Genomic DNA, 19,327 nt, shown 5'->3' with positions numbered 1-19,327 from the left:
CCAGAAAATTATTTTATATCAATGTTATTGAGCTTAGGTTAATTCAAATACACAATAGTTCAAATTCTAGCAGATGCTGACAAAAGTTGAAATATATCCCTGCTTGTTCAGGTTAAGCAAAGTATGTCCAATAGATCAATGATTTGGATTATAACGGATAAAATTTGCTCCTGAAGATCTCCACTAGGCTTGGAATAAAATCTCATAATCAAATTACGTGGAATAAAATCAATTTTCAGCCCAGCTAAATTATTAATTCCAAAGTAACAGACTAGTGGTAAAAAAAACCCTTCAAGTTGACTTGTAGAAATTAATCATGTTAAATACGAGTTAGACATGTAGTCTTGATTGATGAGTTAGAATATAGACTTGATCGATGAGTAATGTAATGATAAGCAATACTTTACTCAAGGCAATGCATGCTAATTAACAGGATATATTTTCAAATCTTTATATGATGATAATTAAGTGAAAATTTGGGGAAAATTCGTAGTGTTTTAAATAGTTTATCAGCAAAAATGAAAAATGAGATTTTTTTCCCTTTATGGACATGAATAGATAATCCAAAATTAAGTTTACTTTTTTGAGAAAAATTGATAATACTGTGTACATAACGAAAAAAGACATATGATAGTCACTGATAAAAGTAACAGTATTATGATAGTCAGTCACTGACAAAAGTAACTACATTATGATAGTCACCGACAAAAGTAACAACATTATGATAGTCACCGACAAAAGTAACAACATTATGATAGTCACTGACAAAAGTAACAACATAAAGATAGTCATTCACAAAAATAACAACATTATGATAGTCACTGACAAAAGTAACAACATAAAGATAGTCATTCACAAAAGTAACAATATTATGGTAGTCACTGACAAAAGTAACAAAATAACAACATTATGATAGTCACTGACAAAAGTAACAAAATAACAACATTATGATAGTCACTGACAAAAGTAACAACATTATGATAGTCACTGACAAAAGTAACAACATTATGATAGTCACCGACAAAAGTAACAACATTATGATAGTCACTGACAAAAGTAACAACATAAAGATAGTCATTCACAAAAATAACAACATTATGATAGTCACCAACAAAAGTAACAACATAAAGATAGTCATTCACAAAAGTAACAATATTATGGTAGTCACTGACAAAAGTAACAAAATAACAACATTATGATAGTCACTGACAAAAGTAACAAAATAACAACATTATGATAGTCACTGACAAAAGTAACAACATTATGATAGTCACTGACAAAAGTAACAACATTATGGTAGTCACTGCATGTAGCGAAAGGAAATTTTGCCAGGACAGCAGCATTAGCCTACTCTTTTTAGATTTCCAACTGTCGTGGGATCTTTAACATATACAGTCTGTAGCACGCAGGGCCTCAGTTTATTGTCCAAGCAACTATAATAGACACTTTTTTTTTTGTGAAATTCCTAGATTGCGGTATATTCGAAGAAATAATGTGATTTTCGTACATTTCGGGTACTTCTGAAGACTATTTACATATATTCAAGACTCAAACCAATCCTCCAAAATGGCTAGTCCGTCCCTTTTACCTGAACAGGACATTGACTGTAAAATATAACAGGAAGTATATTGGCCTTGTATACTGTGGGTAATCATTATAAATGTATAATGTTAGACTCATTAACACAAATCCCTTATTGAATTTAAATGCAAATTGCCCTATATGCATATTATGTATCAAATCTAAATAGAGATGTGTAACACATCTAAGTAGAGATGTGTAACAAATCTAAATAGAGATGTGTAACAAATCTAACAAATCTAAATAGAGATGTGTAGTAAATCTGAATCAGATGTGTAATAAATCTAAATAAAGATGTGTTGTAAATCTGAATCAGATGTGAAATAAATCTAAATAGAGATGTGTAATAAATCTAAATAAAGATGTGTTGTAAATCTGAATCAGATGTGTAATAAATCGAAATAGAGATGTGTAATAAATCTAAATAAAGATGTTTTGTAAATCTGAATCAGATGTGTAATAAATCTGATTCAGATGTGTAATAAATCTAAATAAAGATGTTTTGTAAATCTGAATCAGGTGTGTAATAAATCTAAATAAAGATGTTTTGTAAATCTGAATCAGATGTGTAATAAATCTAAATAAAGATGTTTTGTAAATCTGAATCAGATGTGTAGTAAATCTGAATCAGATGTGTAATAAATCTAAATAGAGATGTGTAGTAAATCTGAATCAGATGTGTAATAAATCTAAATAAAGATGTGTAGTAAATCTGAATCAGATGTGTAATAAATCTAAATATTGATGTGTTAAGTAGTAAATCTGAATCAGATGTGTAATAAATCTAAATAGAGATGTGCAACAAATCCAATTTTTAAAGGATGGCCTCAAACTATGTGACTCAACAAAATATTCAAGTCATCTAAATTTATCAGGTCCTGGCACCACCCAGAGCTACAATAATGCATCACCGGCATATTCACTCAATTCACCCTTTTATAATGAATAATAATATACTCTTCATAATGCAAGTCAAAACATGTTATGCCTGGTTTAAATATGGTTATTCAATTTGATGTAATAATAAGCATTGAAATTGAAATATCATGGTGCATTAAGTCTTATATACTAAATCCTTGTGCATTCAGAGCCTACAATTACCTATTTTATAAATTTACATAATGAGTTTCAAATATATTTGCACTAGATGTATTGCTGAAAAAACTTCAAATGTGAGATTTAAAAAGGCATTCTATTTGCTGTAAGTCAAATTCATGAAAAATAAACACCAAAATCTTGAGATTATTTTTCAAAACACAAAGAAAACTTTGACAGGATTTTGTTAAACATTATATATATCATTTTTCAAATAATTATGGTAGTCATTTCAGCAAAGTATCTTTGAGTTCTTTCTCTACATGGGACAACACCTTTTACCCTATGACTCGTCTTTCCTCAGACCGCCATGTTGAAGAGTAGTTCATAAATGGAACTAGCCGCTAAAGCATGCACACACTGTATGAGACAAGACTTACAATATTAAGGCAACAGAGAAATCAGTAAAGATAGAAACAAAAAATGAGTGTAAATGAAATATATATATATATATATATGACGTTAACGTTGTATGACGTCACTTAGTAACGGCCGATATACCGGTATATATTGCGTTAGTGTGTGGCCGGTATACCGGCTGCTTGGGTATATATAGCGTTAGTGTGTGGCCGGTATACCGGCTGCTTGGGTATATATAGCGTTAGTGTGTGGCCGGTATACCGGCTGCTTGGGTATATATTGCGTTAGTGCGTAGCCGGTAAACTGGCCAGTAGGGTTGAAAGGGTTAAATTGCAATGATAATAGACAAGATATATAAGTTTATTTTACAGAAAGTTACTTGAAGTTATTTGATAGAGTTCTACTTGATATAACAAAATAAGGTTCAATCTGCCCCGGTCTCCCCTATATCAGAACAAATCATACAATTTTTCATGCATTTCTAGTACTTCTGAAGTCTATTAACATATTCACGACTCAAATCAACCCCCTAAAAGATGAACCATGGACTTTACAATATATGGGAAAACTAAGTAACAGCTGATGATGTCAGAGAGTTCACTTGTGTTAAAAGGGTTAAGGTAGTATTTTGGCACTAGATTGAAAAAAATGATTTTCTGAAATCTATAAGAGGAATCTGTTAATTTAGGTCTAGTTAAGTTTTAAAGTATCAGTGGTTAATAGTGACTAAGGTTACTGAGGTAGTAGGTCACTATTAAATAAAACAGTCATTATTATCTACGGTAGTCTTTATTTGTAGTTAACACAGTAGATAAATACTAATAGATAACATTATTTTAACAATTAGAATAGGGTAAAGGTCTGTAGACTCATCTTCTTTTTTAAAGATTTTTTTTTAGTCTGGGTTCATATCATTGTGTGACTGCTCAAATTGAAAGTTGAAATTTTTTCAAAGTTAAAAATATAGGGAATCTACAGTTCCAGAATTTGAACAAAAAATACAAAAAATTCAACTGAAACTAACCTGTATATTAAAATAATTAAGAATTGCTTTCATTTATATCATACATACACTCTATCATTTATTAAGAATTCAATCATATTGAACATTTCAGAAATTCAGTCAGACATGACTGGTAAATACAGCAACATAATCCAAAAATATCAAAATTCCATAGATACCAACAGTCTAAAAAATTAAAAGAATTCAATCATATTGAACATTTCAGAAATTCAGTCAGACATGACTGGTAAATACAGCAAAATAATCCAAAAATATCAAAATTCCATAGATACCAACAGTCTAAAAAAAACTAAAAGAGCTTGAATTGTAAATCAATTGAATTATCTAAAGTAGACACATAACCTTTCAAGTGATGGGGATTAAATTTCTATTAAATAAAAATAGAAAACTCAGACAGGTGAGAAAAAGTTAGTATCAAAGTTCCTGACATTGCTTGTAAAAATATTCCTGATAATACTAAAATAACTTTATTTATAGTAACAACCTGACACAATTACTTACTCTCAGGCTTTTTACATTCACTGTTTAAGTGGTAGTAACTTTTAGTAATTAAAACTTACTTACTATAAATACCAAAATACTCAGACATCAGATTTACAATAAAACTTTCCAGACCTCAAATCTATACTACAACATAGATTTTTAAGACACAAAATCAAATATTTAGACATCAGACACAAAATCAAATTCTTCCTGACATCAGATATAAAATCAAATACTTCCAGACACCAGATACAAAATCAAATAGTTACAAACATCAGACACAAAATCAAATACTTTCAGACATTATACACAAAATCAAATACTTTCAGACAATAGATATAAAATCAAATACTTCAAGTAAGTGATAATAGTGTCTAAGTTTGGCAATAATTGGAGAAACCAGGCACAAGAAGAAAAATACAAAGCTAATCTAAGCTGCACATATTATAGCTAGAAAAGTCCCGTTTGAATCCCTTATTAAAACTTCAAATAATCCCATACAAGTTTAAAAATACTTTATAAGTAGGATGGGACAAATAATTCATAACATGCAAGAGGCATGAAAAAACAAAACATATAGAATCCCTTTTAAAAACTATTTCAAGTTTGAATGAGGTAGATATCAATTTAATCAAAAAAAATAGCATTTAAAGTTTTAAAAAATACTTGACTCGAGGTAAGAAAAAAATGTATTTTAAAAACAAATCAGGAAGCACAAAAATTGTAAATGGTTTCTCTATTTTTACTAAGTAGAGTGTTAACTTTCTATCCACTATAATGTTAGCTATGTAAATCTATTGACTTTAAGGGATAAACCACTTCACTAGCCTCTCTTATTCAAATTACATCACTTGATCAACACTTATCTTTATTGCTCATTTAAAGAGAAGGTAGCCCAAAATTTTGTTCATTTAAAGAAAAGGCACCCTAAAATCTATGTCATTTAAAGAGAATGAAGCTCAAAATTTTGTTCATTTAAAGAGAGATCAAAATTTTGTTCATTTAAAGAGAGCTCAAAATTTTGTTCATTTAAAGAGAGCTCAAAATTGTGTTCATTTAAAGAGAGCTCAAAATTTTGTTCATTTAAAGAAAAAGCAGCTCAAAATTTTGTTCAAAAATTAAGATCCATGAAATAGTAACGATTAATATTAAAGATTTATTGGGGGAGGGGTAATGCAATTGATGATGGATCCTGAAAGCGGTAAAAGAAAGGAAAAAGACTGAAACCTCTATATTAAAAAATATTTATTTCTATAATATACGTAAATTAAAAATGCTCATTTAAAACAAAAGCGAACTATTTCTATCAATAATTCAACACTTTTAAAGGGACAGCAATTTGGGAGGGGGGGTGCGGGGGGGGGGGGTTTAGTAAATAGTCATCATTTTAACATTCAAACGCAGATAATTCTTTACACACATGGATTTGAAGGCTCAAATTTGGACGGTGAGCTGTAAACACTAATACTGATAAATTCTGATTTCTGAGATTAAAGTATTATTGGTAAAAAAATATTGTGCACCTGTACCTTTAAGACAAATTTGTAAAAATCAATGCACACAAAAAATTGATTTACAAAATGAAATGAAATGAATGGCGTTTTACGTCCTACTTTTCTGCACCATGTGGGCTAATGAAGACGGATGTGATTTACAAAAAAGAAACAAAAAATCATAACAAGTGATGACATATAACACTTACATAACTTAAAGCTCAGTGTATACCATGTTTTATGTCATTTCAAATTAGTGAGAAAAGTTTAAAGATGGGTTCCCTTATTTTCATTTACTTTTGTCTCACATGTGCACTATCAATTCATGATAAGCTAAATTAGAAGAGAATTTCCAGCAGAATTTCAATGAATGAACGATCAAGATAGGTCAAAAAGTCTTTTTTGTTTATCCAGACTGTACATACATGGACATTTATGATTGGTTAAAACTCTTAATTATATCCAATAAGAACATAATGATATGATTAAGAATTAATAATAATTCATTAGAAACACCAATTCATCAACTAGTTTATTTGACACCCATCTTTAAAATATGCATTGTTTCAAACACAAAGCATCTGGGCAGTAATATACTCTCTAGGAATCATTTTATAATTACAATTTTTTAATTAACAGATATCATCCTGATTACAGGCTTGAGTAAAACTGAAGAATTGATATACTATAGGATATTTTAAACCTTGTAAACCTCATTGATACTAAGTTGGGAATTGTGTTCATTAAAATATATCTCAGATTATCGACCATAAACCAGAATAACAAAAAATTCATCACTAAACTGCTTGACATGCTAGAATACAATTAAAACAGATTCTCAAGATTATTTAAAGAGACTTAGTTGTCCAATTTATTTTGCTTTAGCCATTGATAGAGGTTAATCTGAGCTGTCCATATCCCTTTTCAGAATTGAAATCTTACATATGGTTTCCATGTGAAAATATTGCCGTATTGCAAAATATTTCATTAATGTTCTTTCATGGCATGTTTTTTATTCAATGCATGGGAATAGGAAGCCAGAATTCACTTCTGAAAAGTGATACAGATGGTTGAAATTAAGCTATAGGCCTATTAGTTGGTAAAGTACATATTAAATGATATCATCTCTTTAATAAATTGTAATTGTAAAAGAAAAGGTTTGAAAAATCAATATTAAATGGTTTTTAAAGTATAATCTCAAGTTGTAAGAACATTTTCACTTCACTCCATTATCACAGGAGAAATAAATTCTACCAGTAGCGAACAGACGGCAAAGTTTTCTCAGTTAAACCATTCAAATAAACAACTTCAAACCTTTCATTACGCCTCTCAGATTATTGGCAATTTCAAGAAGAACTGTCAATTGTATTTTAAATATATAAAACACTGAGAAACATTTCACACTTTCAATAGGTGCTTAGAAATTTATTCTTGATGTTTTATCTTTAGGTCAATTCTATAATCTATTTTGATATTATTAAATATCGGTCTCCACTGAATAACTAAGAGTGCAATATTATTTTTCAATCTTTAATGAGCCTTTAGGCAAGATAATTAATACAAACAACAATGTAAAAATCTGTTCATCTAATACAGAAAATGTATACTTTTAAGAATGGTAGTTGTAACAAATGATTAAAGCCTGGCAGAACATGACAATTAATGAGAAATAACGGTCTTGTTGGATTTACACATACTCAACTATAACTGAATCTTTAATTTGCACCATTCTAATTCACGATTTGTGACGTCATTAAACTCTTTGTTTTAGTGTAATTCCAGGAACCACAGACATCTGATTGAAAATTGGAATGGTGCAAATTGATGCTTGAAAAATTTAGAAAACCTCTTTACAATCCCTTTAAATTGAAACATATTGAAAATATCAGCCTTGATAAATATCCAGACAATTTTGTAAATCAAATTTATCTTAAATATGTTAAGATTTAAAAATGTAAGAAAACGACAGTCATCTTGAACATCTTTAAATTTTCTTCGAAACTTCATATTAACTTTCTTTCTTTTGACTCAAAACTTAATATTATTTAAAACCACTCCTCAATTTATTCAGACTATATTATATCAACCCGGACATTGTGGACAAAAGCAATAATAAGATCCTGTATTCAGGTAAGTGTGATGTTGCATTCTGATGTCCTTGACCTTCATATGATAAAGAATAAATTTAAGTGCATACCTTTCAGAACAAGGAACAAAATTCTTTGTATATTTTGTGGTAATATTTGCTATAACTAGAAAAGAAACCTTTGTTTTTCACAAATTTCAACAATGACTAATGTCTTTCTGGATATGAAAATTTGTTACTTAAGACATCGCTTCTTTCAGATGTCCTTGACCTTATTATCCCTTATATCAGGGTACAAAGATGTTATCTATAGAAAACCATTAGGGCCTCTGCAAGTTTTGAACTAATGTCAATAATGTTTATGGGTGTCACTCTTTTTCCGAAACAAAAATGTTGACTTTAGATTTTTGTGTCACGTTCAAATCTGAAGTCCTTGACCTTAATATCAGAACAAAAAAAATTAAAATTCAAACCCTAACAGTGAACAAATAGAAACAGGACACAGCGTCATTTTTTCCACCTATTTCAACCACGAATATGATCCATCACGTTCATTAATATTCAAAACTTTCAAACATCATCGTATATTAAATATATACAAACAACATTATTTACCTCATTGTCAAAACTCTCATTCAGTTCATGTTTACAGGGATTTATTTTATTGTTTTAATGATGAGTGACTTCTACCACAAAATAGTTTATAATTATTCTCTCTCATGATCATTTTGAATCATTTCAAACATTACAATCTATTATTTTTAAATAAAAGTATCTAAGCGTGATTAGACTTCATGATTAATATATATAGCATCCTATGAAAGATCATCTCATGTTTATATCAAGTAATTATAGAATTAAAATTACTAAAAGATTCGGACAAACGACTTGACTTGAACTAATTGTGTCACCACCGTTCATTCGTGTTTTGACTTGATCTTCCAGACCTTGCATGTTTTCTCTAGGTGCTAGTAATTTGGAATCATCTAGACCATGTTATTGTCTTTACAAACTTCTTTGCTTTCCAAGGCGAGAAATGTCACACAACTTTTTTGACGTCTATTGACAATATTAACGGTCAGAATCGCGATAATTCACAATCTTTTCAACAAGAAGGACAATATTTTTCATATATTTGGTATTGGACAAAAATGTCCGGCTCAAATGAGATTGTACCAGACATTTGCCAAAATTGTACCGAACAATGTCCGTGTCCAGACGCTTATTTCAAGCCTTGTCCCCCCACATATAACACTTATATTAATAAACTCCACGGCAACTAGCTTTATTAAACTCAAATTTCAAAGAGTTCCATTACAATTTGTTAATAATAACTATACAAAGATTCAGACCGACAAATATTTCTTTCAACTTTTCATGCCATGTTGAATACCACAGGAATCTGAGTAAAAAATGATCAGACATTTTCATTATTTGTACTTCATGTGGAATTCAATGTCAAAATTTATGAGTTAAAAATCAATAGGATCAGCTTGTGTTCGGAATTTAGCAATATTCTAGAGCTTCTCTTAAAATATCAACTGTAAGTCGATTACTGACTGTTATTATTACCAGTTCCAAGCTATTAAACATGTACCGTACAAGGGAATATCATTATTCAGAGCAATACAACACTATCGCTAGTATATTTAAAGGGACAGACTCAATATCTCTTTGACCAATTGTACAGTGGCTCAACTTAATAAGTGGGGATGCGTAGACTATCAAGTTGCAGCCCCTCCACAAGGAATTTATTTTACACATATATTTTTCTGGTTGTGGGGCCCATGGACTTGGTTCCACCTATCCCTATGGTAGACTAGCTACTGCAATCGTATCCTAGTTGTCTAACTTAATCAGTGATAGTGCAATTTGAGTCATCAAATCCATGTGTGTACGGAATTATCAGCGTTTGAATGTTAAAGAGACAACTCAGCTTTTCTTGAGACTCATACATCAAAATACATATATGGAAATAGAAAGTGAAATTTCAAGTAAGAGGTATATTCAAAGGTATTATGAGATTTTGGAACATTCGAGTACATAAATTCAAAAACCAAATCAACCCCAAAATTAGCAAACCATGGCCTAAAACTGTCATAGGGAAACTGGACAAAGATAAACCCTTAAAACACTTCAAAGTGGTGGTGGGGAATATACTTTTTTTTTTATACTGTTTCATTGACAGAGAGAATCTGAGTTGAAAATCCAATGTTATCATATCATCCGCAGAAAATATTCCAAGCATGAAAAAATACAAAAATTTAAAAACAAGTATCATTATTGTGAAGAGTTTTTGATAAAGATAAGAAAAGTATTGTTTATGTTGTAATATTGTCTCAAATGTGTTTTGTTACTATCTCTTTTGGCATTTAATAACAATGAAATCCTTTTTTGCTCTTTTATCACATCTAAAAAATATATTCATTATCCAAATCTCCAGATGAGTCTTCAAGCCCATAAAATTACATCTTCAAAATGTCAAGCTAATATGAACTTCGTCTCTATATCTCGACTGCAATAGCCACTATTTTTGTATCACAGAATGCAGCGATTTGATTGTACACCAGCCAATCAGAGCTCTAGACAGAAAGACTATTAACATTGTTTTTTTACATACTTTCTGCTAAGGCCTCTGATTGGCTGTATTGGCTAGCATACAATCCAATCAATTCGCTGCACTTACACAAGAAAGGTGACTATTGCAGCCAAGGAATAAGCATTAGCTTGACATTGTGAAGATGATAAAAGTAATTGCATGAAATTAAGGCTGGGTAATATACAAACATTTAACAACAATTTGTTTCAAAAACCAGCATCAATGTAACAATACCCATTGTGATATATTAATAATAAATATTCACTTGAACCAGTATCACCCATCCAACATGAATTGAATTTATTAGCCATCCTGGATCATTAAATGATTGTTAAAAACGCACTTTAAATCCTGAGCACTGCACCTGCGTAGATAGCATCTCTAACTTCAGATACCAAGACTCATGTAAGTAAAAAAAAAAAAAATTCTGGAACAGAAAGCTTACCAGTCAACAATGTTTTCACTGTGATGACCTTGAGTTCAGACTGATATAAACTAATTCCCATTCTGTTCCAGGAACCACAAATTTCTAGCAGACACAATATTCAATTGCATAGGAACCATTTAATTATTAGAATTGTTTTAAGGAAGCATTGAGTAAAATTCAAATCCTTTTGTACCAGAAACACAACCTTCAAATTTCAAAGGCAAAGAGATAAGACAGAATTTTCTAGCCACAAACACTACCAGTTGTAAAGACGTTGCTTGTATTGTGTGCTTAAAGAAAAGTGAATACCTTTGTGTTCTAAGAAGCCATATGCATGGTCATTTGTTTGCAGAACTCATTAGCTGTGTTGATTTTTTTGCTAGAATATTGAGGTCACTAGAACATCAATTGTTTTACTGACACAGTTTTTTTTATACGTCTGTTTGGTTTGAGGTCGAGTTCGGGAACGTCTCAGCCAGACGGCATTTACCACACTTGGTATTGACATTTTACATGTAGTAATCTATTTGTAAATATCTTGAAAGGTTTTGTTTGAAATTGGTTTAAGTCTTGTGTAATTATGCGTAACCCTTTAACTGACTCCAGGCATCTCATTTAATTTGTATGGACAGCATAATTCACCAAAATCCCATTTTAATCCAATAGCAGCTATTGAGACGGTTACTGGGTCAGTAGTAATTTTCCTTCATGTCTAGGGTGATCAGCTGATTTTAAAGAGAACATTTTAACATTATTAAAGAGATTGTATAGATGTTTTTATAAACTTTTTATGTGCATCAGGGATATTGATAGTAACAATTTGAACCATGAGTCAGAAGTCTATGGTTCCAGCAATTCCAATAAATCTTGACACCACTATTACAAAAACCTCATTGGCTTCAATGGTATTTCAGATAGTGATGTCATAACCAAGCCGCAGAAATCCACAGATCAGTGCAAATGGAAGCTAGATGTTTTTCATACACATGTACATACACTAGAACACCTTTTTACAATCTCTTTAAGGTGAGCTACGTTTTTAAAAGGCTACAATGGCAACTGACCATCCATTCAGACCCGATGACCTTGATGAAGGTCATTTGGCTTGAAAGAAGAAATGATTCTTCTAATGGTTTCTAGAAATCAAAGTATTATCTTTACATGTTTGGACAACCTGGTCTAAGTTTTTGCATTTGCCAGACATGAAAGACTATAGCTCAAAAGCGCATGCACTAAGTTTCATTGAAAGATTAAACTAAAAATTAAGGAACTTTAAGAGTAAATAAGATGTGGGCTTCATGGAATCTTAATTTCAATTTTCCTGCAATTCATACAAAAAATTGACAATGGAATGCTTGGAATGGAATTTGACAGAATGTGAAGTAGCACAAGATAAGTTCCATCTGTATGATATACAATATAATAAACACCAAGTCTTTCATTAACATCACTCTAATAATCAAATATTTTTATAATGTGTTAGTAACTTTATTACATAACCATCTTCACTATGTCAAACTATTACTAACTTAGTCTTATACCTTGACTACAATAGCAACCTTCTTCATTAACCCACATGGTGCAGAAAGTAGGACGTAAAAATCCATTCATGACTGCCATAACAATCTTTCTTGTATCATTGAATGAAGAGATTTTATTGGATTTTAGGCTAAAAAAAACAGTCAATCAGAGCCATCGACAGAAGGACTGTAAACATTATTGGATGTATTCACTGGCATACCATCCAATCAAATCGTTTCATCTACAAACATCTGTGACACAAGAATGATGGCTATTGCAGTCAAGGTACAAGACTAAGTCAGTAATATCTTGACATAGTGAAGATGGGTATATACCAGAATTGTTACAGATACTTATCAGCTATACATATCAACCTAAATGTATCTCTGATGCTATAGCAAGATAAGATAGAATCTAGTAGTGATTGATTAACAATGGCTTCATTCTAGGTTACTTGGTTACAGGAATTTTGGTCACAATGAATCAGTCACATGGATGACTATGACCAATACCTGTGACCAATTTCTGTGACCAATTACTGTGACCAATCATTGTGATTATGTTTTCTGTGACCAATTTCCCCTTTGACCAACTTCTGAGACTACAGGTTATATTTTGTCGAAATTTCCAATAGCAATTAACTCTGATTACATTTTCTGTAACCAATTCACTGAAGTGTAAATTTCAGAAAAAATGTCCATGCTCGCACAACCATCTTCACAATATCAACTAGGTCTAATTCCTTGACTTCATTAGGCTTTTTTGTTGTATCATGGAAGTTTGTAATTAAAGTGATTTGACTGGTTTGTAGGCTAGCAAATACAGCCAATCAAAAACCTTGACAGAAAATCTCTAACCCATAAGGCATAATGTGTGAAATCTTTATGTCAAAGTCTCTGAGTGACAGTATTTGCTAGTGTACAATCCAATTAAAATGGCTGCATTCCATGATACAAGAAAAGAGCCAACTGAAGTCAAGGTATTAGACCCAGTTTGTAATAGCTTGCTATTGTGAATATGCAGCACCCTAAAAAGTGTTAATTTCATTTTATGATAATTCATATTATAAATATCTGCATGGGAAGTCAACCTTAAAAAACAATGAAATGCAAAGTTTGTTGATCCATGACATAATTTTGCATCCAACTGAAGTGTTTCTTAATTTCTTTATATACAAACAAGTTACATAGAGTGCTGTTTCATTTCTAACACAATGCTCTCATTAAATGATTTATTAAACAGCTCTTTAAGACTGCATAATAAATAGGATAAATAGGCTAGAAATATTAAACAGAACCTGAAACATGTTAATTTTGTTACCAGTTTCATGCTATGAGAATTCTAAATAACAACATGTTTCAGGTTCCATTTTAATATTCTATATTGCTGTACAATTAATGTATTGGGCACTATTTTAACAGTGAAAATATTTTATTATTGTAATAAATAGGTTTTATCAATGAAACATTGTTAGCCATGGAACCTCTCTAAAATGAAGCAGAATTGACAAAACAAGTGGCAAAATGTTATCAGGTGTTTTATTACATTTCTTTGCACTTGTATGAAATTTCTAAATCCATTTATCAATTGAAACGATAAACCAAGTTGAACTATAAAAGATTATGAGTAAGATATGACAGGAAATCAGTTATATATTCAAAAAGTAAACAAATATTGATCACAGCATCCTGTACTGCATTTTGTTTACCAGGGAGTTATTCATGTTTACATTGTAGGTAATTAGTACATTAATAACAACTATACAGTACTTGATCAATAACTTTCAATAACTAGCTAATAGAAATAAAGATTTCAGGACATGATGTAGTACAATGTATAAGAGAGTTGAAATCTGTACATGATAGAATTTGCACAAGTAGAGGTGCGGGTTATAATCTCAGTCAGTGATTGAAAGTATGGTGACATCAAATAAGATGTTATCCTTGTTAAAAATTTGTTTGGCTCAAATGATACTTATAATGATGTCATAAAAATTTGGCCAAATTTTCAAGGAATCATAGATATCTGATTGATAATCCCCTTGATGCAATTCATATCAATTAGAAGTGGCTTTTATAGGAGGGGAGGTATGTCTGTCGAGAATATCGACTCAATTCAATACGTCACATTTTTCCACTTTGCTTCCTCTTCCCACAATTTTTTTTATCATTTTAAATAGTGAGAGAATGGTCTGTGGCCCTCTGGAAAATTTTGTGGCCCCTGATCGCCTACCTCACCTGATGTTTACTAGAAACACCACTATCAATAAGTGATCCTGATACATGCACTGGAAAACCTCTTAAGCTTGAATCTCTCTATAAGCTGTATTGTTAATCCTTAAGGGTTATGATCACCAATCTAGTTGGCAGATTTAAAACCCCAACCGTTAAATCCTGCTTAAATCTCTATCAATAATGAAATCAGGTGTAAAAGTAAGGGGTATTATGATAATCTGTGGTTGATATTAAATAACAGTTCAATAGTTAATCCCTCAATAATCTTTATAGGTTAAAGGAAGCAGTAGGCCTAGGTCTAAAGTTGCGAAAAGACAATGTAATAATAATAATTATAATATTGATAATATCCTTTTTACAAAAGAGTAACTGATTGGGTCATACATTACCCATCAGTATCAAAATCCTGAGTACCCACATATAGACCTGTATTCCATACAGAAACATAATATAATAATACAATAATTTTCTCAAGACACTCTATGAGAGATTTACAGCTATAGTACTTCCACAGAGCATTTTGAATCTCAACTTTGACAGTTGTCCCCCCTTTAAGATAGTCTGTCCCCCTATATATTATGTACCCCAGTCTCAGGAGGTTGTCTGCCATTGGTGGAACCATTCTTATTACTAGAAAGCCTGTCCAATTGACAAACTAATCATACAGTAGCAAACTGCAGCAAATAACACTTGGGTGATGCCCTAAGCTTCCTTGTTAATGCTATCATTCCCAAACAACGCAAAATTCGGCAAAATATTATGAAAATTACATAAATATTACCTCGAGAAGACACTACAGTTTTCCTGAATGACTGCATTCTGTATCCCAAACATAACTCAAGTGTTACGGGATTGTATGAATATAATTTGAATTTATTAAGTCTGATATCGTTCCAGCAGTAATAAGATATCTCTCATATAATAACAGGAATTAATTCATAGAAATAGTGCCAGCTATTTTCTGCTTTAGTACCAATTCCAATAATTCCATACACCACTACTAATCTAGATATGTTTCACAATTATTACAAGGGCATGTCAAAAGGTCAATAAGTTCATTCCACTGACAATTGTAGTGTGGGTAGAACAAATGACTGATAGGAAACGGTCAATCATAAGGAGATATCATTAGAATATAGTTCATTAGTCACATGATTGTCACAGATTTATTTATAGCAGCCATAGTTCAAACCAAATAACAAGCTACAGTGTTGAGAGTCCCTTTAAAGACCCATAATTCCATTTATGGACAATCACCCAGAGATCATTACAAGACAATCTCCAATAAAGACATTGCAAGACAATCGCCTCCAATACATAATTAGACAATCACCCATATAACAGCATAAGACAATTACTGACACTAAATTACAAGACAATCACCCAAAGAACATGAAATTATGAGACAATCACCCAAAGAACATGACATTATGATGCATTCACCTAAAGAACATGACATTATGAGACATTCACCTAAAGAACATGACATTATGGGACATTCACCCAAAGAACACGACAAGACAATCACCTGAAGAACATGGCATTATGAGACAATCACCCAAAGAACATGACATTATGAGACAATCACCCAAAGAACATGTCATTATGGGACATTCACCTAAAGAACATGGCATTATGAGACATTAATCCAAAGAACATGACATTATGAGACATTCACCTGAAGAACATGACATTATGAGACATTCACCCAAAGAACATGATATTATGAGACATTCACCTGAAGAACATGACATTATGAGTCATTCACCGAAAGAATATGACAATCACCCAGAGATCATTGTCTGCCATCTCAAGATCATCATGTCATAATTATCTACTAAACTTTACAAGAAAACTCTGAAATTCAAACCATCATGTGAGGGATGATGGTTATAAAATCTTTGATATAATGTAAGTATTATGATAGGATAAGAGTATAGAAACTAAGATATGTCTGCTAGTGACTATTCTAATCTTTTATTAACTTAATAATAACTATATAATATAGATATAATCTCTATAGAATACCTTATTAAAGATAGCATATCTTTGAATTTCACACCTTTTTGAGGCACAGGTTCACCATACGTTTAACCAATCGCACTTTAGAAACTTGCAAATTTTTTTTTAGCTAAGCTAGCCAATGATAGTGTTCATAGCTCATCATTGAAATCCGAGCCATCAAATGAATGTGTGTCCAGAATTATCTGCGTTAGAAAGTTAAAATGACGACCCATCTTTTCTTGAGACTTTGCCATATATAGAAAGGGTATAGAGAAATAGAAAGTGAAATTTCTTTTTGGGGTTTATTTGAAAGGATTATGTGATTTTCGTACATTTTTGGTACTCTGAAGACTATTAATAAAAATCAAAAATCCACATATTGTTGAACACTAGGAGTAAGACTTTATCACTTTTTATTGAACAAGTACGCAAATCTCCCTTTGAAGACTTCATGACTTGAATTTGATATGTTGTTTTAAGTAAATATTTATATTACAAACTTCATGTGTATTGAGTCAATATTGAATCTAACACCTTTTAATGCATCCTCAATGTTATATTGTCTTAAAAGGACAGTGGCACCTTTTTGGGGAATTTAATATTTATGTCGATAGTCTTCAGAATTACTAGAAATGTATGAAAATCGCATAATTTCTTCAAAAATATCTTTTCCCATTTCAAAAGATGTCTTTTCTATAATTGGCAGTGTCTCAAGAAAAGATGACTCGTCTTTTTAACTTTCAAACACAGATAATTCTGGACACCCTTGGATTTGAAGGCTCAAATTCTGACGTTAAAAAATTAGTTAAAAATTTCTGTATGATTGGTCAAAAAATGTTGCATCCGTCCCTTTAACCAGCATAATTAGCCCACTCTTTTTCTATTTCCAACTGTTGAAAATCTTTTTCATTTATGGTTCTATTTAAGCATTTTCCATGTCGCCTTGTTCATCCTGAATCATTGGCAGGAACCATATTGGGTTCAATTCCAGCATAGGTCGAGATAATACAATCTGGTTTCCCCCTGTCAGTGATGTTGGCTAGAGAGGCTGACATGGAAAAAGTGTCCAGTCATTCGGATGGGACAACATACCAACCCCCAGTGTGTTACAGACTGTGCATGTTAATGATCCCTTGGCAGTTGGAGATCCAAAAAGAGTAGGCTAATGCCACTGTTAAAGATGGGTTCCCTTACTTTTATTTATGAAAATCAAAATGCTAAAATAAAGGGAACCCATCTTTAAGTTCTAAGATATAAGGTAGAGGACATGGGAGTAAAAACACCTTATGTAAGGGTGACATCATTAAAAAACCTATCAATCAGTTCTTATTAATATCCCATAATTAAATTAGAGATTAATTAGAGGATGAGCTCTCCCTCAGGATGTTTGGATCTTAAACGCCTTTTGGTTATTATTGATAGCAATTGACTCTTGCCTAAGTTATACTTAGTAGTAATTGATAGGTAGCCTTAAGCCATAAGTCACACTTAAGAGTGTGACACCATAGGCAAATTAAGGCACATTACTCTTAATACCTAAAAGGTTTATTTTTTATGAGATCAACTTGATTTCACACCTTGAAGTTTTAATGTGCCATAAACGGTAATCATTTAAAAGCAATAAAGGATTTAAATACTGTTTTGTGTTCAAATGAAATATTTTTATCAAGCTACAGGCAACAGTCATAAAGTTTTAATAACCCAAGATACACAGAATTTTTTTTATTTTCTATACTTAAAAAGTTTTATGATCAAATTAAAATAGCATGAAGCCAATTCTGGAATGTTGTATTTCCATCTTAACCACTGATTTTTGAAAATATAAACTTTTTTAGTGCAGCTTTTCACCATCTGGCCATTAACAGCAGCCATTGTTTGCTGGTACTATGTCCTGATTGTCTCGTAATCACATCTGGTAGTTCAAAAATCCTAGGCTGACCATTCAGAAATACTAGCATTTATATACAAAGAGAGTAAAAACAAAAACTTTGTAAGATTTGAATCAGAAATGATGATAAAATGAATCATTGTAAACCAATAGTCATAATATGAGATTACATGCATTAAGTCAGCTATGGACTCTATTCTGGTCGATATATTACTAAGACAAATCATTGTTAATCATCGAAGGCCTGTTGGGGAGCGCAGGCTGGTTGGCCAAAATTTTCCCACAAATTTCATCTGTATTTTTCTTTGGTTTCGAGTTGTTGCCTGATATTTTTCGTCAGATTTTCTTTCAGAACTTCATTATTTTTAGAGCATCACATGAAATCAGTACTATGATTACCAATTGACGATAAATACAAAGGATTACTGAATGGCTTTTAAATCTATTGGAGAGCACATTGAACTGGTTATTTCATTTTCTTCAACAGATCAAGACTACTTTGGACTGTGAATTCAGAAAATAATTTGATTAA

The 19,327-nt window shown here is 31.4% G+C and overlaps 2 protein-coding genes across 2 annotated transcripts; both read right to left on the bottom strand.

Moving 5' to 3' along the window:
- Positions 1-941: 941 nt before the first annotated feature.
- Positions 942-1,311, bottom strand: LOTGIDRAFT_99169 (hypothetical protein; the record flags this gene model as incomplete). The annotated part of the gene is made up of 2 exons (XM_009069118.1): positions 942-1,167; positions 1,211-1,311. Coding segments are annotated over 2 exons (327 nt in total), but the record flags the coding sequence as incomplete, so codon positions are not given.
- Positions 1,312-16,266: 14,955 nt separating this feature from the next.
- Positions 16,267-16,446, bottom strand: LOTGIDRAFT_135565 (hypothetical protein; the record flags this gene model as incomplete). The annotated part of the gene is made up of 1 exon (XM_009069117.1): positions 16,267-16,446. A coding segment is annotated over one exon (180 nt), but the record flags the coding sequence as incomplete, so codon positions are not given.
- Positions 16,447-19,327: the final 2,881 nt, after the last annotated feature.

The sequence above is a fragment of the Lottia gigantea genome (genome assembly GCF_000327385.1).
Source record: "Lottia gigantea unplaced genomic scaffold LOTGIsca_99, whole genome shotgun sequence".
Lineage (NCBI taxonomy): Eukaryota > Metazoa > Mollusca > Gastropoda > Lottiidae > Lottia > Lottia gigantea.
The sequence above is the reverse complement of the archived record's forward strand: the minus strand, read 5'-3'. Positions and strand labels throughout refer to the sequence as shown.